Here is a 24,725-nt window from a genome sequence, read left to right on the forward strand (position 1 = left end):
ATCTGGTCATTTATGAATAGAATATTTTTCAGATAGTGAATATATATCTCAGTTATTTTTTTTTAACTTGTGACATTTCGCCATTGGCAATAGTATTTGTAGTATAGCAATAATTTTGTAATTCAGCTTCATATAGGAAGTTTCAAAATTATTATTAACCCTAATAATAGTTGGATACTTAAGGGAGAGGTGGGTAACAATATAATTTCTTTTAAGATGTAGGCCTTCAAGCTCATGCCTTAATATGGGTAGATCTGTTTTAGTGCTAGCAACTTGATCCTCGACTACTCAAGTTCCAACATGTTTTTCTTAGAGAAATAAAAGGGAAAGGGAAGTCATGCGGGAACTATTAGCAACTCATTTACTTTCATTTAGTGATGTATTCCAAAAGCACAAAATATTCTTTGAGACCCTACTATGTGCTGCTCAGTTGAAGGTGCCAGAGAGTTAAAAGTAGGTAAAAGAAATGATCCCTGCACTATCTCAGAAGAGCTTATATGAAATTAGGTAAAAAAAAAAAATTTCCTTGAATAGCTAAGCCTGAAATTCTGATCTTATATGATTAGACTCTTCAGATTAGTTGAGTCTTAGTGGCTCTTCGTTTTTAACTTTGACTAAGGGGTGTGTGTGTTTGTGTTTGTGCGTGTGCGTGTGCGTGTGCGTGTGTGTGTGTGTGTGTCTTTGTATATTTCCTTTGTTCTGTTTCCTTTTACCAATTTATGTTTGCCCAGGACAGTCAGAAAAAAAAAAAATCACTTGTCTGTTGCTTCTAGGAAACATGGCATGAAACAGGATCAAATGGAAAAATATTGGGATTATGAGGATGTTGTTTAGCTAGTAGTTTTTCAGATGGAATAGAGATTGAGTTCAGTGCTAAATGGACAATGTTAACAGTAGGACACTGGGCTGATTGAATAATCTGGATAATCTCTGGAAATTGTACTTTTTGAAGTCAGTTACCTCAGTGGTGTGTTTTTTTTTCTTAGATTTTTTTTTCCATTTTGTTTCATTTTTAGCAACTTTGGTGTTTGAGATGCACTTTTACATTTTGTATAAACTTATAATAAATATTAATGTTATAAGGGAGACTAACATGAAAACATTCAATTTTTTCACTGGCTAAATACTAATTTAAAACATTTAAGCCTTTGTTTATAGTTAGTTTTGTTAAGAAAAAGCAAAACTTACTTTCCTTGAGTTTTTTTTCCCCAAATATTTTGATAGAAAGAATAGATGGTTGGCTCATTGTGCCATGATTTTTTTTAATACTGTCATTAAAAAAATTAATTATATATGCATACAGTTCAAAGTTGTAAAATATTTGTTACGAAACACAGCCATCTCCTATCCCTGCCTTTCTTTTCTCGCCTCTCCATTTCTTGCTTTCTAGAAGCAAGATGTTTAGAACATATAGCTGATTTTTTTAGTGTTTACCAGTGCATCCCTAAACATGTTTGTTATTGCTGCTGCTTGATTTTTCAGTTTCATACCCATCAGCTTTCCAATATGGAAGATGAAGCTTTAGCTGTCTTTCACCACCCCCTCTAACACCCATACCACATAATTCATCTTCTTTCTCTTAACTTTCCAGTATGCTTTTATTATAATTTTGGTGCCAGTAGTTATTCGCCATTATTGCTATGTAAATAATAGTCACAGCTAAAAAATATAGTACTGTAAAAATGTTTACTTTTCCTGTCTAACATACCATTTTCTCTCTGTTTTCATTTGGTTAATGTTTTAATCACTAATTCAACTCTGAATTTCCCCCCAGTTGTTTAACATTACTCATGTATGGTAAAACACATGAGACAGACTATTAATTTGTTGATTTGCTTGAATACTTTACCCAGGAGCTTTCTGATCTGTGCAAATTTAGGTAGGTTTCTCCCTATTCTTGCTATATAGATAGCTTGGGAACTCACTTTACCATTATTCTGGGGGAATTCCCTTTGCTTTTCACTTTAGTTAGATCACCTATTTTCTAATCCCATTTCTTCCTTGTGTCTTACTCCCTTGGTTTACTCCATAGCTTTTTTTTTTTTCCCCCTAAGATTTATTTATTTTAGAGAGAGAGTGCGTGCAGGCACGTTGTGGGGAGTGGCAGAGGGAGAGGGAGAGAGAAACATAAGCAGACTCTGTGCTGAGTGCAGAGCCCCACGGGGCACTTGATCTCATGATCCTGAGATCATGACCTGAGTCGAAACCAAGAGTTGGATGCTTAACTGACTGTGCTACCCAGGCGCCCCTCCATAGCTTTTTAAGAGAGAATGGGAAATAATTTTTTTTGAGACTTTGCAGTGTGAGTATGACTTTAGTCTTCCCACAAATTAGTTATTTGTTGGTTTGGCTCATTTTAGAATTCTATGTGTTAATCATTTTCCCTCACAATTTTAAAAGCATTGTTCCATTGTTTTTCACCTTCCAGTGATGCTGTTGTGAAGTCTAATGTCATTTTATTCTTTATCCTTTATATGAAACCTATTTTATTCCTCTGAGGGCTTGTAGGATCTTCTTTTTGTCTCTAGTGTGATTTAGTGTGGGTTTGTTCTTCTGTTTTCTTGGATTAAATCTGCAAATCATATCCTTTAGGTTTAGAAAATTTTCTTGACTTATTTTGTTGATGATTTCTTCCCTTTTTTCTGTTTTGTTTTTCTAGAATTCCCAATATTAGATATTGCATATTCTGGACTGGATTTTTTAATTTTCTTATGTTTTTACTCTGACTTTCCATTTCCTTTTCTTTTATACTCTTCTTTTTAAAAGAAATTTCCTCGGCTTTATTATCCACCCTGCAATTTTTCATCTCTGTAATCATTTTTATTTTCAAGTCCTTAGTTTTGGTGCACACCCCTCTCTCATTTCTCCCCCCCCCCAAATTAGGGCTTCCTGTTCTTATTTCATGGATGTACTATCTTCTATTGTTAACTCTCTGAAAGTACTAGTTATAGTTTTATTTTTTTGACAATTTTCTTGTGCAGACTCTATTTCTTCCATCTTTTTTCTTTCTTTTTTTTTTTTGCTTGGTCTCTTGTTTTTTATATTAGATACTTCATATGTAAGAGTGAATGAAGCACTACTAATAAAGTACAAACATTTGTATAATACTTAGAATGTGCCAGACACTGTTGTAGGTGCTTCATCTATTTTCACTTATTTAATTAAATTTAATTTAATTAAAGTCCTTCAAAAGGACTTTAAGAGCTAGTTACCATTATTATTAGTAGTAGTAGTATTAGTATCACTATGTGACAGATAAGGAAACTGAGGTACACAGTGTTGAAGTAATCTGCCCAATGTGACAGATGACATTAAATGGCAGAACTAGAATTTGAATCAAGGCAACCTGACTCGATAGTCTTTTAGCCTTTATGCTATTCATCCTCTTATTGAAATCAGGAGCAAATTGGAAATTCTGTGCAGGTGGGTAGGGTTTGTCAAAGTAATGTTACCTGAGTGAACTGTTTTTTGTTTGTTTGTTTATTTTTGATGGAGTCTCTCATGCGGTCCTTTTTCATGGGTTTAGATTCACCAAAGAAGAATTTTTTTTAATATTTATTTATTTATTTTAGAGAGAGAGAGCAAGCTTGGGGAGGGGCAGAGGGAAGGAGAGAACCCTGAAGCAGACTCCCCCCTGAGTGCAGAGCCTGACACGGGGCTCAGTCCCAAGGCCCTGAGATCATGACCTGAGCTGAACTCAAGAGCAAGTCGCTTAACTGACTGAGCCACCCAGGTGCCCCAGAGAAGAATTTTCTAAGACGATGACTAGAGACTGAAACCTAGCTGCTAGCAGTTTGGTTGCCAAGTAATCAAAGAGGATGGGGAGAACGGGTCTCAATGTTTAATATAACTTTTAGTCCAGCAGTCTCAGTGTCCTCTAATCTGGACCATTGGCTTTATCCTGTCTAGGGAATAAACCTTCAGTCTTCTGTGATGAAGAACTGTAAGTTGTCCTGTTTTGCAGATTCTGGAAGGGGATCTTGCTGTACATTTGCCACTCTTATTTTGAGTCTCACCTTTACCCAGCTTTAATTGCCATACATTCCTAAGCCTTTTGTAGATTCTTTGATGTAAATGTGATTGATTCTTATTTTCCCCAGTGGTAGTTTTAGATTCATCTTCCTTATATTTGCTTTCAATTTTTTTTGTAGTTTTCTCATTTCACATTTTCTTTGAACCTGTGTTTATGCAGAAACAATCAAAACAAATCTTTGCTACCTTTTAGGAAAAGACTTTGTGGAAAAGACTAATAAAATTCATGTTTTTTTTAAAGATCTTATTTATTTGTTAGAGAGAGCATGGGTGAGAGAGAGTGAGCGAGAGTACAAGCAGGGGGAGCTGCAGGCAGAGGGAGAAGCAGGCTCCCCACTGAGCAAGGAGCCTGATACGGGACTCGATCCCAGGACCCTGGGATCATGACCCGAGCCGAAGGCAGCCGCTTAACTGAGTGAGCCACCCAGGCCTCCCTAAAATTCATGTTTTTAATGTGCCATTTAAAATTCTCTGTTAGGTCTGTTGAAATAGATCTCAGATATCTCTCACCTGAAGCACTTCATGATGTGCCAACTAGATATATCACCATCTGGAAATCTTTTCCTTACACCGTGGACATTTTTTCTTCTTTCTTAAGGCTGCTTTATAGCTCATATTCTTAACATTCATATGGTTTTCTTATACTCTTCCCCTCCTGCCTCCCCAGACCATAACTCCTTGAGGATCTTGAGTGTTCTCTTCTACAAAGTTGCTTCATAAACATTTGTTACATTAAGTGTTGTATATATGTTTTTCTTATAAAATAGCAGCAATGTATTAAATACCGAGAATAACAAAGGAGGGAATTGATAAAATAGTGCAACAGAAGAGATCAAATTCAGATATAAAGAAGTCTGAGAATCGTTTAAACTAGATACTGTGAAATCTTTCAATGTAGATACCTAATCATAGCAATCATACATCTTTCCTCCTGCCATGACACAAAAGAATGAACTACATGATCTTCCAACATTTTAGCCAGGCTCATGACTCTTTAAGTTACATGACAGATATATTTGGTGTTGCTGTATTATATTTAATGTTAAGTGCTAGAAATAGTCTAAAAAGTTATAAATGCATTTTAGATAAAGTAATGTTTTAAATGTGCTGGAGTAGCTAAATCTGTAAAAGAGACCACACTTGTAATTTTTCCTTTTAAAAACTAATTTTTAGTTTTTGTATGTGGTAAAATTGATTTGTACATATCAGTGCTGTTAATTTTACTTTCTCCTGCTCTTTGTAATGTTCAGAAGGAAACAGAAACTATTGAAGGATTTGAAACTAAAATATTTGGGAAAATGTTAATGCTTTAAAATAATATTTCTTTGTTATATTTTAAGAAATTCAAGACACATTTATCTTTTAAAATATGTTAGTATTTGAAAATAAAGTAGAGGAAAACTGTCATCTTCATTTTAATATGTAAAGGTTGCTGGGATATGGAAAACATCAATGATCATTGCTATATTCTTTTGTAGAGTTAAATTAGTACTTAGGAAGGTGAGGGTATTTGGTTCATTACCACAGGCAAACAAGCTGAGGTGATTGTTAAACATGGCTATTTATTTTTGTTTTCAAGTTTTCTGGCATCTTACAAATAATTTATTGGGATATGATTTACAAAAACACATAGAAGCATTACTCTAGAAATTCTGTTATTTTGAAACTGTCTTATTTGGACACAGTGTTGTAGATGCTAAAAATATTCTTTAATTGTCTCTGAGATTCATGGAATACATGTAGAAAACACAAACTTAGTGTTTATAGTTTGACTTGGTTAATTCTCAGTATCCATATCACTTATTTCATAATTTCTTCATGAAAAATATAATCACATACAGATTTCTATTTGCTTGCAATACAGAATTAATGTGAATTCCATTTCAAACTAACCACCATCAAAAGTTTCTGAAAGTCTGGTTTATATTTTTTAAGTGTTGTATGTGGATGACTTGCTTAGCTTTGATTTTTGTGAGAAATACATCTTTTTTTTTCTTCAGTTTTATTGAGATATACATACTATATATGTTATGACATGGTTCAACAATTTCTCAGGTTGTACATGGGAATTTGTAAAACTTTGCTAACATTTTCTTTTTTTTTAAATTTTTTATTGTTATGTTAATCACCATATATTACATAATTTGTTTTGGTGTACTGTTCCATGATTCATTGTTTGTTCATAACACCCAGTGCTCCATGCAGAATGTGCCCTCCTCAATACCCATCACCAGGTGAACCCATCCCCCCACCCTCCTCCCCTCTAGAACCCTCAGTTTGTTTTTCAGAGTCCATCATCTCTCCTGGTTCGTCTCCCCCTCTGACTTACTCCCCTTCATTCTTCCTCTCCTGCTATCTTCTTCTTTTTCTTTGAGAAATACATCTTTTAAAAAAGTTTTCATCAAACTATTAAATTGTAGATAATGGTGACAACAGTGGTATCTCATTTTGGTTAATTTAATGTCCTTCCTTTTTATAATGTACTTCTGCCTCCGTATATTCCTTTTAGTGTCATTACCTACCTGAGTTTCTGTGAAAATAAATTTTCTTTGTCTGTTAAAACAAAACAATCCTTGAGATTGTGTTTCACTGTTTATTTTTCTTTGACTAGTTTTTGAGTTTTATTTTTGAAGGCATTAATGTTAATTTCATTGAAAAGATAAGATCTGGCTATAGATGACTACTGCTTCATCACTTAAGGCAGAGTACCTTAGAAAATGCTTTTAGAATCATTGCTTAACGTGGTTTAATTTGTTTAGCTCTTTTTTTTTTAGAAGTTAGAGAAGGTTGTTTTCCTGTAACCAAGTCCATCTTGTATTAGTCAAAGAACCTATAATTAATAATTTCAGTACATTCACTTTTGAAAGATAAAAAAGGAAACCAGTTATTATTGACCAGAGTATTACTTGTGGCTACTGATTCACAATTTATTGTGATTCTTTTTTTCATTTAAATGTATACCATCTATTACTTGTTTTGCTTTTCCAGGTTTTTTTGATTTTTTTAATGGTTTGTTAGATAAAAGCTTTTTCTTTTTCTTCTTTTTAAAAGTCCCGGTACTCATGGTTTTCTCTTTCCATTTTTGTGATACACATTAAGGACAAAATAAAGCATGTATTATCCTAACTGCTTGTCTCTCTCACATAGTTTAACTGTAAAGAGAAGAATTCAGGATATTCACTTGTGTTTTTCTCTTCCCTGGTCTCCCATGAATACATGACTTGATTTATCTTGATCAGCCTAGTAACTTGCTCCACATTTTTCCAAAAGTGCAAAGCAGTTTCAGCTAAAAATACACATATCAAAATGCTCCAGAAGTTGTGGCCACAGCTCAAAAATGCTGATCAATTTTGAAAATCTAAATCAACCTCGGCCATGAAACCGAGGGAAGAACCTTTGTGGTGGGGGACAGATTTCCAAAAATTCACCACAGTCCTGTTCTTAGCTGGAGTTTGTGCTGATGTTGCCAGACAACTGAGGAATAGATGCAAAAAGCAGGAAGCATTATTGAATTGAGCCCTAGCGCCAATTTGGGAAAAGCAAATTAAAATGTAAAAGAATATTTTTCCACTCCTGGCGTCTCAACACAAAATGGCAAAATACATGGTTGCTGAAAAAGTCACAGAAATTGCTAATTTTGCCTGAATGGCTGATTTTGCCAAAAAAACCCCAGTCTTTTTGCATTAAAAAATGCATACCCATATAGTTAGAAAAAGTAGATTTTTTTATCTCAAATGAAATAGTTTTAATTTACAAGTCAAAAACATTTAAGTCAGAAAAGTGTTTTGACATAAATGACTGTGTGTGTGGGCTTGTTTCAATGTCTTCTGATATTTTTCAGGTGCACTTGAAGAATGGATGATGATGATTTTGGTGGTTTTGAGGTATGTGCAATTACCTTATTTTGCTTATGTAATTGCTTTAACTTTGTGGGATTATAATGGAGTATACTATTTTGAAAATGTTATTATTTATCATTGGTACTTATGATCATTTCATCATTTTTAATGTAACACTGGAATAAAAAAGTGAAATCAAGGAAAATGAAAATATATCCTTTTTGAAAGATAAAACTAATTATTATTTGAATGTATGGTCATGCCCATGGAATGGTTTAAATAGAGTTAATTAAGTGCTACCAGTGGAAGCGTTAAAGATGTTTTAAAAATTGTCAGCTGACGATTTTGCTAGGCTGCATGTCTATTAGGAAATACTTGTGAGATGAAGGATGAGTATTGCAGATCTGTCACATATTTTCATGTTTACACCTGTAATGAGTTGATTTAGTGTATTAACCACATAGCCTTTTGGTGGCTTATAGAGCTAATTAGTATGTTTGTGTTGTTAGATTATTCTCTCAGGTTTAAGTTGGATGCTTTGTAAGTGGAAATTGTTAGCTGAAGAAGCACCGTCTTTTCCTTAATCCTTTTCAGTGTGTGTTCATTTTATTGAAATATTTTGTAACCCAGTTATTTTTATGGAGCCAGTATAGTCTTGCAGGAAAATCTCTGGATTAGGAGTCAGGATGCCTGAGCTCAAGTCCTGGAACTACCAAGTGAGCTCTGTGATTTTTTTTTTTTTTCCTTTTTACTAAGACTTTCACCTAATTTGGAATTAGAGATTCTTTATTAAAAATAAGGAGTTTAATTAATGATGTTAATAGGAGAAACAGGGTATTAAGTATATATTCAGTATTCTGAGTATCATGAAAAAGTGGTGTGAGCTTTTTAAGAATAGGATCATTTCTTGTCCGTTGATCTTAATATCTGTCAGTGTGGACATTCCTGTTTTGTGCATTTCATCTGACACTGGTTTTTGTTTAACACATTTGTATGTTTTTTGCATTTTCTTTAATGTTTTAGGTTTTGTTGGGCGATTGAATCTTCTTTTACTGAAATTAACACTTAAAATTTTGTTAAAATTTTTTTCATTTTGAGGATAATAGATGTTTCAGATATCATCTTAGTTTATTGTTTACAAGTTGTCAGTTGTTTGAAGGTTTAAACTTAGTACAGTTTTCTTTACTTAAACCATGTTTGATTTATTACATCAGAAAAAAAATAGAGTGGATAGTTTTCCTCAGAGTAAAATTATACTTCCATGTTAACAGTCAATAGGCCTATTCCTTTCAGTATTACATATTTACAATGTTAACCAATTATTCCAATTTCATTGGTTATTAGGGTTCTTTCTTTTTATATCTGGTTGTAGAAATATGGAAGTTCTCCATCCTTGGTTAAATAAACCATGTTCATTTTTCACAGTTTATAGATAATAGTTACTATATTCTATGTCACTTAGCTTCTGTGGCAGATTGCCTCAGTTGACTTCTTTTTGGCTGACAACTCAATGCAGAATCCAAATTGAAATTCTGGTTCTTTTTCTTAGTAATAATTTTGCTGTGATCTGGACAATTAAGAGAGAGAAAACTCTTACCCACAAACTCAGCATTCAGTAATTGACTGTCCCTTACTTTTAAAACTGTTTAATAGGAAGGCTTGTTAATTTAAAATGTCAGTTTTAGGAATTTTCTAAATGTTGAATCTAGGAAGTCCATGTGGTAGATTATTGAAGAATATAGATGAATCCTATTTCTTTAGATTGATCTCTATTAGGTCTTGTGCTAATTAATGAAAAAGATATACTTAGTTTAGAGTACTTAGATGTAAAGTTCTCAAGTGAAAATGTGATCGAGGATATACAAAAGAAAATTTTATTAGCAGGAGATGTATTAGTAAGGAAGGGAGATTTATACTTAAAAATAACAGAGCATGCATACTGGTGGTGGGGAGTAGTGGTTCGGGTGGTAACTATGAAGATTAAAAAACAGTTGAGTATTTGGGGGGAATTTGAAAATGCATGATATATCACAGAGAATATGCTTGTGGGACTGGAAGGCTTGATTGCTTAAATAGCATTTCTACTTTTTAGATCTTTGAAAATAAATTTGCCTCTTTTTTTTTCTAGGCTGCAGAGATTTTTGATGGTGGAAATGGTGAAACCCAAACTACCTCTCCTGCCATTCCTTGGGCTGCTTTTCCTACAGGTACTACTATGCAGTAACTAGAATCTTTTTTTTTTTTTCTTATTTAACACTTTACCTTTTCTTTGAAAGCCTCTTTTTACTTTTGCACTTGGCCTTCTTTGATCTGAAAAATGGAATGACCCAGATTTAATTTAGGTTTTTTTCATAACAGATTATAAATTGCATAACAGATTCTGCAGTGTGGCTTGAGGCATGATTCCAAATATGATATCATGAACATTAAATGAAATTAAAGTATAATTTACATTTCCTAATTCATCTTAGTTTTAGGAAAATGAAGTACCAAATAATATTTTCAGGTTGTCCAGTTCGTTAATTAAAAGGACTTCTTATTCTCATTTTCTAAAAATATCCTAAAGTAATTTAAGATCTTCATCAGTATTTAAATTTCGAAGTGTCCCCCCCGCCCCCGGAAGGTGATTCAAAAGTATTAAACATTAAAAATTAGCCATCCAAGAAATCAAATGCAAAAATAAATTCCATTATGAGAGATATTTTATGGAAGACCTAATGTTCAATATTAATATAATTCATTTATAGTATAATATTTTGAATTTTCTAGACTTTTTGTTTGGCCAATTCATTGTAAAGTCAGAAGTAGAAGATGAAAGTATCCTTCTTTAGCAGCTCTGCCTAATCTTAGATCATTAGAGTTATTTAGTGTCCAAGTATTTTTCCAGTGCTTGTTATGCATTAGGTGCTATGGGAATATGTCCTTTACTTCAAGGGAAGATAGGACAGGCACATACATACTTGTAATATGAAGCAGATTTGTGATTGGGGAAGAATGATGATTTCCTCATCCATTCGTTTAGCAAATGTTTATTTCATGCCTGGTATGAGTCAAGTACTATCCTTGAAGCTGGGTATATATTATTGATCTGGGCTTTGAAGGATGTTTATGATTTGAATAGGCAGAGATGGGAGAATGGGGAAAGATTTTGAAGGGAGAAAAAGCAATGAAACAAAGGTGTAAATGTGGGAAAGAGGATGACATAGTTAGGATGCTCATTCTTGTTTGAGGGATTTATGTATGTGGTTTCCTTTGCCTGGAATTTCTCACCTTGTTTCCCACTGCCACTCTCTCCTGCTCCCTTATCATACTGACTCCTATTTGTTTTATGTGCTGTTTTTTGCTTTAATATGCCTTTTTCTGGGAAGCCTTCCCAGAGAACCGTCCCACATCTCTTTTCTGACTTGCAGTTTAGGCTGTAAATTTTGTGGGGTTAAGCACCATGTTTATTTGTCCTTTTGTTATGTCTTCAGTGCCAAGTATAGTGCCTAGCTTATAGTTGGTCCTCAATATGTCTTTATAGAAAGAGTAATTAAAGATAAAAAAAAAGAATGAGGGAAGCCTTGGTGGCTCAGCTGGGTAAGTGTCAAACTCTTGGTTTAGGCTCAGGTCATGATCTCAGGGTTGTGAGATCAGCCCCACCTCTGGCTCTGGGCTCAGCAGGGAGTCTGCTTGAGATTCTCTCCCTCTGCCCCTTCTCCCACTTGTGAGCATGTGTGCACACGCTCTCTCTCTCTTTCAAGTAAATAAGTAAATCTTTAAAAAAATGAATAACCGAATGAGTGACAGCTAGAGTGGCAATGGAAATTGATAGGAAAGTTGGAATAATAATATTTATGTAATGGTTTAGGATTTTCAGTGTTTGTCATGTATTTGTTTATTGTAAAGTAGGTAGGGCAGCTACAATATTTATTGTACAGATGACAAAATAATGGGTTATAAAAGTTTTGGAGTTTGATACAGGTAAATATGTTTAGGAATGAAATCTAGTCTGTCAGATTATATTTCAGTTCTTTTTAAGTTAACTGGTTTTTTTGGGGGGTTGGAGGAAGCATCAGCAGGGCTGTGTAGCTGACTGGATGTGAGGATGAGGGAGGAGTCAAAATTGATTTTTGAAGTTTCAAGCCTTGATTCTGAAGGAATGGTATTACCTTGAGCAGAAATAGAGAATTAAAAAAAAAAATTGGTTTGGGACAGCGTGAAGCCTAATGAATTTGTCTTAGACTTGTGTATTTAAGGTGCCTTCAGTTCAGGAGAAAGGTTAAGGCTGGGGTTCTTGGTTTGGGAGTTTTCTCATAGATCCGATAGTTGAAGTTGTAGGAGATAACTGGGAGAAACAGTAAGTAGAGAATAGGGTTAAGTAGAGAACTTTAGATGTTCATAATTAGGGAACAAGAGGAAGAGAAAGAGAAGATTGAAAGATAATGAGAGTATGGGCTAGGCATCAGGAGTAGAACATTTCAAAGAAGGTATGGTCGCTGGTGTCAAAGGCTGTGTGTGAGAGAGGTCAGTGTGATCAGAGACTGAGAAAAAAAGCGCAGTTAGAAATGGCTTTTATGGAAATGATTTTAGTAGATTGGAAGTTGAAGCCAAATTGTACTTCTTTATGAAAGCAAGAACAGAATCTGTTTTCCTGTAATTGTTGTGGCAGTGTATTAAAGAATTGTATATTGTGGGCAGATTAATTCCTGTTCTCCAAGAGTGAATATTATATGTCACATCTATGTATATGTCTATATTTGTAGGTCAAGTGCTCAAAGCCTACTTAGAATTAAAGAACAGTTCCTCTAGTGTGTGTGTATGTTTACACAGACAGCACACCCAGTTTCTCCCTCACTCCTTTAAAAAATCAGACCTGAGGAAAGTACTTTTCTGAATTTCCTCAGTGACTTGCAGAAGCGGAGGTAAACTAACCTGGCCAACAGCTGAAGTTAAGACATGGTAGATGTTGGCTCAGCCAAATAATCTTTCTCTTTTGTGGAAGATAGTTTCTCTTCCTCTGCCTGCTGGAGATCCACACCTCTGATTCAGGTGTCCTGAAGTTTAGACAAGAGTGATCTGAGTGACCTAATTAGTGTAAAAATTTAATCATTTCCACACTGAAGTCCAGAGAAGATAGGAACTTTAAGAGATCTAAAGTAGGTTCTTTTCAGTTTAAGAAAAAGACTTAATATGCTCCTTTTGTCTGGTTCTCCACCTCCACCCTAACAGTTTGTAATCTATATGAAAGATGTTTTTAAAAGAGATGATTATTAACCAAGTTTTACCACAGCTTAAAATCCAAGAAGATTACTCAGAAACATTTGGTTTATGTTTTTAAAGTACTTGGGGGAGAATAGAAATTTTCATTCTTAGGGTTAGGATAAAAGATTTTAAGTAAAGAATATAGTAGGCTTAGTGTGCCTAATGATTATCTTGCTGCAGAGTTGGCAGTTAGTTGGAGGATGATTTCATAATAGCAACTGGGATAATTAATTTATCTCATAAACAGTGTCTCTTTAGAGCCTACAATACTGTTAATGAATCGAGGTACCTCAGAACATGCATCTCACTGTTAGTATTAGCGTTATTTACATAGTGGGATCTTTTAAAATGCTAGTTTCTGTGCAGAGCTGATGATGATATTAAAAAATTGCCAGTCTGAATAAATGAAATGCACATGTTGGTTCTGTATACAAACTATTATCTCTAAGCCCATAGCTTATCAGTGTATGGCATCTAACCTGTAAAACGTGTTTCCACACTGCCATCATCATGGGAGTTGGAGAATGTAAGCAAGAGACAAGTGAATATGAAGTTATCAGTTTCCTTTTCCTCCTGCCTTTACTCTCAGTAAAAGTGTGGTAATTATTACTTTATCTTAGTGAAAGATACTCAATGAGAACAATTGCCTTTATCAGGTATTTCCCTCTCTATTTCATAGCCTTTCCTTTTAGCTTATCTTCCACGGTTACTCTTTTTGAAGCATATGGCCGGTCAAACTATGGTTTACATTTTGTTTTTGCCTGATGTCTGTTCTATCACTTGCCATTGCTCTGATTGTAGTACATTCCCTCCTCTCCTATTTGCTTGAGTTTCATTTTTCTTTCAAAACAAGGTATAAGAGCTTTCACTGAATCCGTATCTCACAACTGCTCTTTCTTCTGAACTACTGTATCATTTTTTTTTTTTTTTTTCTGCATCACTTGCTTGGCACTTTGGCCATTTTTTTTTTAAATTGTGGTAAAATAACGTACACAATTTACCATATTAACCATTTTTAAGTGTTTAGTTCAGTATTGTTAAGCATATTCACATTGGTGTGCAACCAATCTCCAGAACATTATCATCTTGTGAAACTAAAACTCTGTAGCCATTAAAGAATAACTACCCATTTGCCCCTACCCCCAACCCCTGGCAGCTACCATTCTACTTTCTATTTTAGACAACTCATATAAATAGAATCATAAAGCTATTTCACTTGGCACAATGTTCACAGGTTCATCCATGTTGTAGCCTGTGTCAGAATCTCCTTCCTTTTTAGGCCTGAATAGTATTCCACTATATGTACAGACCACCTTTTTCATCCATTAATCCATCGATGGACACTTGGGTTGCTTCCTTTGACTATTGTAAATAATGCTGCCAAAAACGTGGGTGTACTAATTTATATTTTTAAAAATATTTTATCAGTATGACTGCTGTCTTTATGTGCCTACTTTATTCTAAACCTTGGTGGGTAGACACTGTGTTTTAAACCTTTGTGAATCCCAAGCACTTAGTATAGCATTGCGCCTTGTTAATAAGCAATGCTCAGTAATTATTTCTTGATGATTACTAGAACAGATTTGCTATCAAAAGTAACTCTTGTTTAAAAAGTTTTTATTTGGGGCGCCTGGGTGGCTTGGTTGTTAAGCATCTGCCTTTGGCTCAGGTCATGATCCCAGGGTCCTGGGATCGAACCCCACATCGGGCTCCCTGCTCCGCGGGGAGTCTGCTTCTCCCACTCCCACTCCCCCTGCTTGTGTTCCCTCTCTCACTGTGTCTCTCTCTGTCAAATAAATAAAATCTTTAAAAAAAAGTTTTTATTTAATTTGTTAGCATATAGTGTTATTAGTTTCAGGTGTACAATATAGTGATTCAACAACAGTAACTCTTTTTAATTATTTTTAATTCTTTGGAGGTAATTAGTCTTTCAATCACAAGGTAGAGGAAGACAAACCTAAACTTGCCTTAAAAAATATAGTTATCTTGGAAATCTTAGATAATTAATCAAAGATGGCAAAGAAGCTATTCTCTAGGGTTCAGTTAAATTTCCTGGTCATTCCCAATACAGACAAATGACCTGGAAATAATGATTAACAAGAATAGTCAGAGATTTGCAGAAAGAGAAAACAGCTATTTTGCTGTTTTGTTTTTTTTTTTTTTTCCTAATTTTTTGTCTGGTCCTACTTTGTGGTAGCAGGTAACAGCAGAGGAGAGTAGAGGTTAGACTAAATTTTAGTTCAAAAACATTAGGGTCTAGAAGCAATAATAGTAGTACCCAGTTCTTTTACTTACTTTTTAAATTTATTTTTCTAAATATTTTTCTGAAGGAAAATCATTCCAGATTTTGCATAGCATATAATATCGGAAAGTTTTTGAGTTAACTACTCATAGAGCTGTATTTTTTAGAAAAAGAGTTTTTTCTTTTTCTAAGCCTAAGAGGTTTTTTCTTTTAAATCATTCTCAACTATCTTATAAATTTTTATAAGACTGGTAATGTTCTACTTTTTAGGAAACTACCTTTTCAAAATGAATGCTTTTTTTTTTTTTAAGGATTTTATTTATTTATTTTGAGAGAGAGAGAATGAGAGACAGAGAGCATGAGAGGGAAGAGGGTCAGAGGGGGAAGCAGACTCCCTGCTGAGAGGGAGCCCGATGTGGGACTCGATCCCGGGACTCCAGGATCATGACCTGAGCCGAAGGCAGTCGCTAAAATGAATGCTTATCTTCTGATACACACACATATGCACCTATAAAAGCAAATATATATATATCTATATCTATCAGAATATAGACGTACATACTAGGTAGATACTCTGATTTCTTCTCTTTTCCTCATTTTTACCCCATAATGCAATTTGTCCTCCCTATCGTACCCTTTCGGAGGAAGGACTTTCTCTTTTCTTAATCTTACAGGTCCTAAGAACATTAGACTATTAGTCTTAGTTTGGGTTCAGTATGTTTTTTGATTGTTTTCTGATTGTAGCAGACCCAAAGTTTCAGAATCCATGGGATTTATTTAAATGAATTCTTTAGTTTTTTTGTTGTTGTTCATTCATTCACTAATTCACTCATTTATCAAATGTTTGCAAGTATACTATATATCGGACACTTAAGTGCCATGTGCTGTGGACTTTATTCCATTTTCAGTGATGCCGTATGAAAATTGTCATCTCAAATGACTGAATGTTTCATGAAATGGCATTGTTAATATTGTTAAGTGCTTTTATCAATAACTTTAGCTTCAAATATTTGATAGAGGTTTCATGAAAAGAATATTAGGTCAGAAAGTGTTGTCATGTTGCCATTGTGTACAATGTGGGTGGTGCTGTTTTAGAGGCAAATGACTGTTCACTTTTTACTTTTTAACTGTATAAATATAAATTGTCTAGAAGGCGAGGTGGGAGGCGAAACCTTGAATACTGTCCTTTCCAATATGTTTCTGAGTTACTTGTAGCACTACACAGAACCACATTAGAATGCATTGACCATCAAAGGGAAAAACAAGTGGTCTAGATAGATACTTTAATCCAAATTAGCTCCTTCAAAACAGCTTATATAGAGGGCAAACTAAACTGTCTGTCACAAGCCGACCCTTTAGAAGGAATAATGGGAATTGGACCAGCAGATGTTGAACCAAATAACTTAGATGTGGTTCACTTTGCATCTGGAGCTATTTGCATACAAAGCCAACAGGAAAGTTCAAACATTTTTCTCAAGACATTGGCAGAGAGAAACCTGGAAGACAGATGCCTTTTTGATTTCATGGTTCAGTTTTTCCATTCTCCATTCTCCTGGCCAGGAAAACCTAGGACAACAAATCGGTCATTTTATTAATATCCCATTACTCTTCTTGCTAACCCTGTTTTTCCAGTAGAATCTGTGTTACACATCTATGAGAGCTCAGAACCTGAGTCCACACATTTTTGTTTGAGAAAATATTGTTGTGATATTTTTCTTGAGATTCATCTGTGGTTTGCACATAGTCATAGTAAACATTAACTGAATTCATTGGTCTGATCTATATTTTGAGTAAAATTTGAAAGTGACTTATATACATACTCGTTATTATAATAGACAGTTGGATAATGTTTAAAAACTTCCCATCCCTTCAACTTTGTATCCACATTAGACATTTTTGACAGGACATAAACTGGATTTCCATTGTAGTATAATAATTTTGTAGTATCTTTATACAGATTGTTTGAATGGATGATTGTCACATAGTTTCCTTTTGCTACTTTCTGTATTTTTTTCTTAACTCCCAGGTTATTAACTCACTTTTCTTTTATTCTGGAGCCAGTTTTTATAAATGATGACTAAGGTGATAGCTTCTATGAAGCTGTGAGTTATTACTATACGTGTAATATTAATTTTCAGTAATTTATGGTAGTTCCTGTCTTCATTAATTGCATATAATAGGGAATATATCAGTGATATTTGTTATGACTTTGAAGATTGGGTTTATAGTGTGGTTTAGAGTTAAATAACTCTGACTGTGGAGTGACGGGTACCGACTGTATAACTTCTCTGAAGCTCAATTATTTAATCTATAAATTGAAGAACTAGATGATATCTAAGCGTCTTTCCAGATTTTGAGTTCCATGTTTATTTTTTATTCTTTTTCTGTAATATGAGTAGAATTTACTAGGTGAATCATGGTGCCCGGTTTTAACTGCGTAGTCCAAGTGATACAGTACTAATCTAATAAATTACATGTGTTCTATAAATAGCTATAAACATGGAACAAAACTATTACTGTGAAGTACTATAATACTTAAGAGAAACTTGTTTTTTTCTATATATTTTAATTACTATCAGTTACTACTTAAACTGATTTTGTAATATTTTATGGTACACTTTAATGCATTCTAATTCTGAACTTCCTTTTTAAAAAGACTGGTTTGATTTTTAGGATGTTGTAGAATACATTAAAATTTTTTTAAATAGAGCTTTGTGGGGATTTTCTCGTATTACTGAAAAATGAAGGTTTGGCAGCGAATCATTTTTCTATAAAATGAAGATAGTACTCTGACTCTTTATCATCATAATCCTGAATTAGCCAAAAAAAATTTTTTAAGCTCTATTTGGCTCAATAACAGTAGGAATCATTGCTTAGTGCTCTTTTGCCAATTTATAAATTTCTACTTAGCTATCCTTATGAATTATATTTCTTCAGTCTCAGAAAATACACTCTTTATTGTTTTTGAAAGCGAGGCACACACCCATATGTAGTATAAAGGCATGAAAGAAATGGGAAATTATATTAAAATTATACAGTGAAAATTTCTTTTCTCTCTCAGTCCTGTAGTCCCACTCCCCTGATATAATTTGTTTTACATTTTTTTTGTAGCCCTCCAGATACTGTACAGGTGAACAAAAACATGAGTGTGCCCTCTTCTTTTTACACAGATGACCGTGTCCTGTATATATACCAACACCTCTCGCTTTTCTCCCCACCGTAACTTGGAGATCTTCCTAATTCATTTTAGTGTTTGCACAGTACTCTTCTGCGTGGATGTACAAATATTCACGTAACCAGTTATTTTCCTCCCAGTTTCTTACTGTTGTAAGCAGCCCTGCAGTGAATACTTTTTTTTTCCTCCTGGGCTTTTCCCATTGTTTTACTTTTGACGTTCTCATTTAATATTTTAGTGAGACTTGTAAAAGTATCCATTTATTGAGGTGTTTGGAAGCTTGAAAGATTCGCATGCTGTACTGTGTTTCCATGTTTAGGATTGTTTCTGGAGAGAGATCCTGACACAAATTCAGAAAAAGAGATGCAGTGAATATTCTTGTATGTATTTTCAGGAAAGCTATTTTAATGTAGGTGATAATTTATATTGTTTCTGTGACTCAATGGGAAGTTTATTTAAAATTAACACATTGTTTACTACTAATATAATCATAGAGCATACTTGTTCTTTAAATAATGTCAAATTTTATATTTCTGTGATCACACATAAGTAAACATTGGCCATGTGGAAGGTGATGGTAATTTTATGAGTACATTTCAAATGAAATCTTTAGCTGACTGTGGAGGAATTAATGGCAGCATGGTAGGTTGAAATGCTCTTTAGTTGTCACATTATATTTTTTGTGTGTAAAATAATGTTTATTGAAATAGCTACAAATTAGAAACAACCCAAATGTCAATCAAAAGTAGAAGGCTTAATATTTTGGGGGCATAGTTATATAATAGAACACTTAAACACCTGGAAAATTAACAAACTTCAGCTATGTATAAGAACACTGAAGAATCTCATGAACATAGATACTGCCCTTATAGTATCTTTAAGGGATCAGTAAGGGGTTTCAGTTGACAAAGTTTTCTATAATTTCTGATCCTTGTTCTGGAATCTGTGAAATCTAGAGCATCAGCCTCCTTTTGGAATCTGTAGTTCTTATTCTTCATGAGAATGGGGGCTCCGTGTTTTGGCTAGAAAGCCAGGGTTAGGTCTGATGCAGAGTGAGCCCCATGTGTGAATCTTCTAAAGGGAAGCAGTCGTCATCCTGTTCACTCAGTTAGGATGGCATGGGATAGGGAGCAGGGAGAAGACCTTAGGTATAGGGGCTGTGGATGAATAGTGCAATGAGAGAGTAGGGTAAATTTCAGTTTGACCTCAAGTCTCTGGTACGGAGATGAGAGGCCAAGGCCAGACCTGAAGGTAATAAAACTGCCTCTATCACTCCTCCTTCTCCTCCTCTTTCCTTTTACTCCTAGATTCTTGTTTTGGACTCCTGGGCCTAGCTGTAGCTGGAAACAATAAGTTCTTCTACTTTGGGAATTCTCAAGTGGCCAGAGAGATGGGGCTTGCAGGAATATGAGACTGACAAGACAGTAGAACCAGCATAGCCGAAGTTTCTGATCGGCACTGTACACACTTAGTTTGATGTCTCTGGACTTGTGTCTCTAATGAACACTGTTGTCGCTAACGAGGATTTTAAATCAGCTTGCACCTTGTGCTCAGTCAGGTTGAGTTTCCTGGCCTTTTCTTCTTTGTTTTGAAGGTTGGGTATTTGATTTCCTCAAATGGTGTCTCTAACTCTCAGTGCTGTTCTTTTCTGCAGACACTGCTTTCCTGGTGTTTCCTATTTGGGGAATATCATCATTTCAGGAGATTTTTGAGTCTTCTGATCCTTTTCTGCTCCTGTTCCCTCCTTGTGGTTCTCTACTCCATGACCCATCTGTCAGCCAATTCTGTAGGTTCCAAGTTTTGTCAAACATGGGGACCTTTTCACTTCTGTCTACTTCGCTTGTTACTACCCACATCAGAGCCACCATCATGTCTTTTCTAGATGCCTTCAGCAGCTTTTCTCCCTGCAACCATTCTTACTCCCTTTCCCCCTTTCTTTGAGTGATACCCAGAGGGTGAGGGCACAGTGAGTACTCAGTAAGTGTTGGTTATTCTGGAATTTCATTTTAAAGTTTAGAAGTGTTTGAGATTTTTTCATTTTTGTGGATTCCTGAATATCAAAATATAAAACATTTGACTAAAATTTTGGAAGTATAATTTTGACTATTAGGATATTCCTGTGAATATTTTTTGTAATCTCCGCATTGAATACTAAAAGTTGTACTTATTATTAGGATATTCTTTTGAATAAGTCATGTAAACTAATTGCAGTTATAAAATTCTGCATAATTTGGTCATTGCTGTTTGCCTAATCAAAGTCTTTATTAATCCAACCTTGAGTTCTGTAGTTAATTTACATTATTCTCTTGGCTTGTAGCAGTGGGTATTAAAATTTTTCTTTACTATGAAAGCATTGCTGAGGTGAAGACAAAATCGTTTTTAATAATTTCATTGTGAAAATTTTCTTCATTTAAATTAAAATTGAAAATCTTTTGAGGTTTGCTTTCTTGAATTGAATGTGATAAAGGCTAGTTTTATTGTGCACCTCTAGATGGATGGTTTTGGATAATGGACCTTTAATAACGGCCAAGTGATTTTAGAATAAACAACACAGAGACTGCCTAAAGTAGTTAGAAAGTGGAACAGAAAGATTAGGGATATACTTTAGAACTGTGAATAGATAGAGTTTTACTTAATCTTAGTCCTATGGAAATTTTGACCATGGAAAGTCAGGTCAGCATGGCTATTTTGATCATTTTGTATCTGTCAAGTCTAAAGTCAGAATAAAGGAAAGGGGCTAAGAGGTGATTCAACTAACTTGGACAGAAATTTTAATTCAATTTGGCTGACATAAGAGAGGTAACAAAATGCTGTAATCAAATGTTATATGCAGTTTGGTTATTAAGGAACATTTTAGCCAATAAATCAGTTACTTTCCTTTCTCAGCCATTCCCTTAAAAGTGTTGTGAACATGCAGCAATTAGGACATAAGGAATTTTTTTAAGATTTATTTATTTATTTTAGAAAGAGAGAGCGTGCAAGCTTGGGGTGGAGGGACAGAGGGAGAGCTAAAGAGAAACTCAAGCAGACTCTGGGCTGAGCACAGAGCCCAGTGAAGGGCTGATCCCAAGACCTTAAGATCACAACCTAGGCTGAAACCAAGAGTAGAATGCTTCACCGACTGAGCCACCCAGGTGTTCCATGAGGAAATTTTTGCTGATAGAATTGTTCATTTGTCTAGTAAATAAACATTTACTGAACTTATCAATCCATTAGGTTCCTAAGGGAGCAGTATTAAAGTACTATAAATCCTTGGTTCTTATGATTTAAACATAAGAACTTTGCTTTGGTGGAATATGTTTGATAAAATTTGTGAATTTTATTTCTCCTAAATTTGAAAAGATAGACAAGCTTTTCATTGATTTTAATCCTGTTTGAAGTTAAGGGGTAAGACTATTTACTTTCTACCTTTTTTTCACTCATTTTCCCCCCTATTCAGTAAGTATTTATTGTGTACCAAATAGAGGAGAAACAATGGAGAACCAACAAAATAGACAATTCTATGACTTTATTAAATTAACATTTTTTAAATGGAGTACAGATGAGTTGTAGTTCAACAATAGACCACAAAGAGTTGAAATAGAGAAGTTTTTGGGCACCTAGGTGGCTCAGTCGGTTAAGCGTCTGCCTTTGACTCAGGTCATGATCCCAGGGTCCTGGGATCAAACCCCACATCAGGTTTCCTGCTCAGTGGAGAGTCTGCTTCTCACCCTCTTCCCCTGCTTGTGCTTTCTCTCTCTGTCAAATAAATAAAAATCTTAAAAAAAAAAAAAGAAATAGAGAAATTTTTTAGTCACAAGTCGTGGAGGAACATCAGGGCCTGCCTCTGGAGGCTACCCAGGAAGATCAAAGCAGAGTGCAGATAGATATCATGGTAGGATCTGGGGCACATGTCTTTCTTAGGGTCTGTGGGAGGACTGCTCTTGAGTTCCTGAGCTAAGCCTGGATTGGTCGGTTCAAACCAAAAAAGCAGGATTTTGGTAAAGCTCTGGGGTGTGTGTGTGTGTGTGTGTGTCTTATCTAAGGAGTGCATAGGGAACGCCCTGAGAAGCAGGACAGACTGTTGATCATATGGGATGTTGGAGAAGTCATATGAGGAACTTAGATTTGCTGGTGACTCTGTGGGCTGTTCTCTAGGGAGTACGGTTGTCTGTGAGGGCTAGTGTCAGTTTAAGGTCCCTTCAGGCCACTTCACCAAACAAAATGGTTGCCCAGGCAGAAATCATGGAGTGACTTAGCTAAACTCTCAACGTATTAGATGTCTGCCTTCCTGAATCTTACAAGCTAGCAAGGTCACAAAAGTATGAGTTCTTTATATTTTTTGGATATTACCCCTTATCAGATACATGATTTGCAAATATTTTCTCCCATTTGGTAGGTTGTCTTGTGATTTTGTTGGTGGTTTTCTTTGCTGTACAGAAGCTTTATAGTTTAGTCTCACTTGTTTACTTTTGCTTTTGTTGCCTTTGCTTTTGGTTTCTAAAAGGACCCAGCTTCCATAGACTGGGGAGCCAAAAACTTCCTCAGCATATCAGTTTAACATATTGCTTTAACTTAAGTCGCGATTTTTTTTTTTCTTCCTCTTTGGAAATTGTTTAGAATTTGCCTATGTTTGGTCACCTTGTGTGAGCCCGAGTTGAAAGAAAAAAAAAATCTCAGATAGTAACTTGGCTTAAAGATATATTTATGGTTCTGAGATATTTCTTCCATATTTTTCAGTTATTAGAGTCATTAGATAATTCTGTTTGCATTTTATTAGTGTATTTCTGTTTTTATTTTTATTTATTTCTTGGATGCTGTGGGATTTTCTTCCTGCAATGATAATGAAGAAGTAGTGGGGATTTAAATAGATTATTTTTTAATATCCCTGTTCAAAAAATTTTATTTATATGGTATGAATTTGTGTTGACCATTCTAGTGATGGATTATGAGGATTCTATATCAATATATAAAGATTCTATCTGTCTCTAAGTTAAAACATAATTTTTTAATAATCTGCATAATTCTAAAAATTGCTCATTACAATTTGTGGTATATGGTGTTGCCAAAATAGCGCTCAGGAACACACCACTATTCCTCAAAGAGGCAAGGAGAGGTGGAGCCTGTATTTACAGGATACTCTGGAGACTAATTAAAAATGACTAAAGTGGTAGAAATGTAATCAATTTTGTAATCTCTCTTTTATTAAGGATACAACCATTCCTATTCCTTGTGTTCCTGTATCTTAGCCTTTTTATTTATTTTTATTTATTTTTTGTTTTTTTAAAGATTTTATTTCTTTATTCGACAGAGAGAGAGGCAGCGAGAGAGGGAACACAAGCAGGGGGGAGTGGGAGAGGGAGAAGCAGGCTTCCCGCTGAGCAGGGAGCCCCACGTAGGACTTGATCCTAGGACCCTGGGATCATGGCCTGAGCCGAAGGCAGACGCTTAACGTCTGAGCCACCGAGGCGCCCCGTATCTTAGTCTTTTTAAAGCTATTATATTTTTCTTCTTTTTAAAGCTATTAAGTCTCTAACCTAGGTATCCTTGGTAATATCTTGCAATCCATTAAATAATAAATCAAGGGGCATTTCTTGGAGAGAATCTTCTTGGATAGAGGTAATACTTTTTTAAACAGATTTTAACCCTGTTTTCTGCCTCTTAAAAAACCCAACCTATCCACTTATTTTATATTTGCTAACAAACCTTCATATTTAGATGTACTATTTAGATCTTCCTTAATTTTTGCATAATTTTTGTTTTCCATAACTGAGCGATTCGTTTACATGAGTGAAGTTCAAAGTCTCAGCAATGAGCCCTGAACCAGAAGCAGTGGGTTCATACATAGACCTGAAAATAAATTAGGGTATCAAAGGATTTCAGTGAGATGACAATTTGTAAAAGGTAATCACTAGCCTCTGCGAGATGAAAAGATGGTATGGCTAAGTCGTTGGGCGTCTGCCTTCGGCTCGGGTCATGATCCTGGGGCCCTGCAATCGGGCCCCGCGCATCAGGCTCCCTGCTTGGCAGGGGGCCTGCTTCTCCCTCTCCCACTCCCCCTGCTTGCCTGCTTGTGTTCCTCTCTCTCTGGGTCTCTCTGTCAAATAAATAATCTTAAAAAAAAAAGAAAAAAGATGGTGTAAAGGAGGGGCCTGGGTTGGATAAAAGAATGTCTGAATGAAAATTAAAGTCCAAAAATATTTCTTAAGTTAAA

At 35.0% G+C, this 24,725-nt stretch overlaps 1 protein-coding gene across 2 annotated transcripts in view; it reads left to right on the plus strand.

Moving 5' to 3' along the window:
• CCDC91 (coiled-coil domain containing 91) overlaps nt 1–24,725 on the plus strand; it is a 315,250-nt gene that overhangs the window by 65,985 nt on the left and 224,540 nt on the right. For both annotated transcript variants that reach the window (XM_028113274.2, XM_088025993.1), the window contains exons 2-3: nt 7,874–7,916; nt 10,000–10,078. In XM_028113274.2, coding sequence (XP_027969075.2) covers nt 7,887–7,916; nt 10,000–10,078 — 109 coding nt within the window. In that variant the 5' untranslated portion in view covers nt 7,874–7,886. The remainder of the gene's footprint in view (nt 1–7,873; nt 7,917–9,999; nt 10,079–24,725) is intronic.

Source organism: Eumetopias jubatus, unplaced genomic scaffold (genome assembly GCF_037043125.1).
Source record: "Eumetopias jubatus isolate StellerSeaLion01/CBP00866 unplaced genomic scaffold, mEumJub1_p1.0 scaffold_8, whole genome shotgun sequence".
NCBI lineage: Eukaryota > Metazoa > Chordata > Mammalia > Carnivora > Otariidae > Eumetopias > Eumetopias jubatus.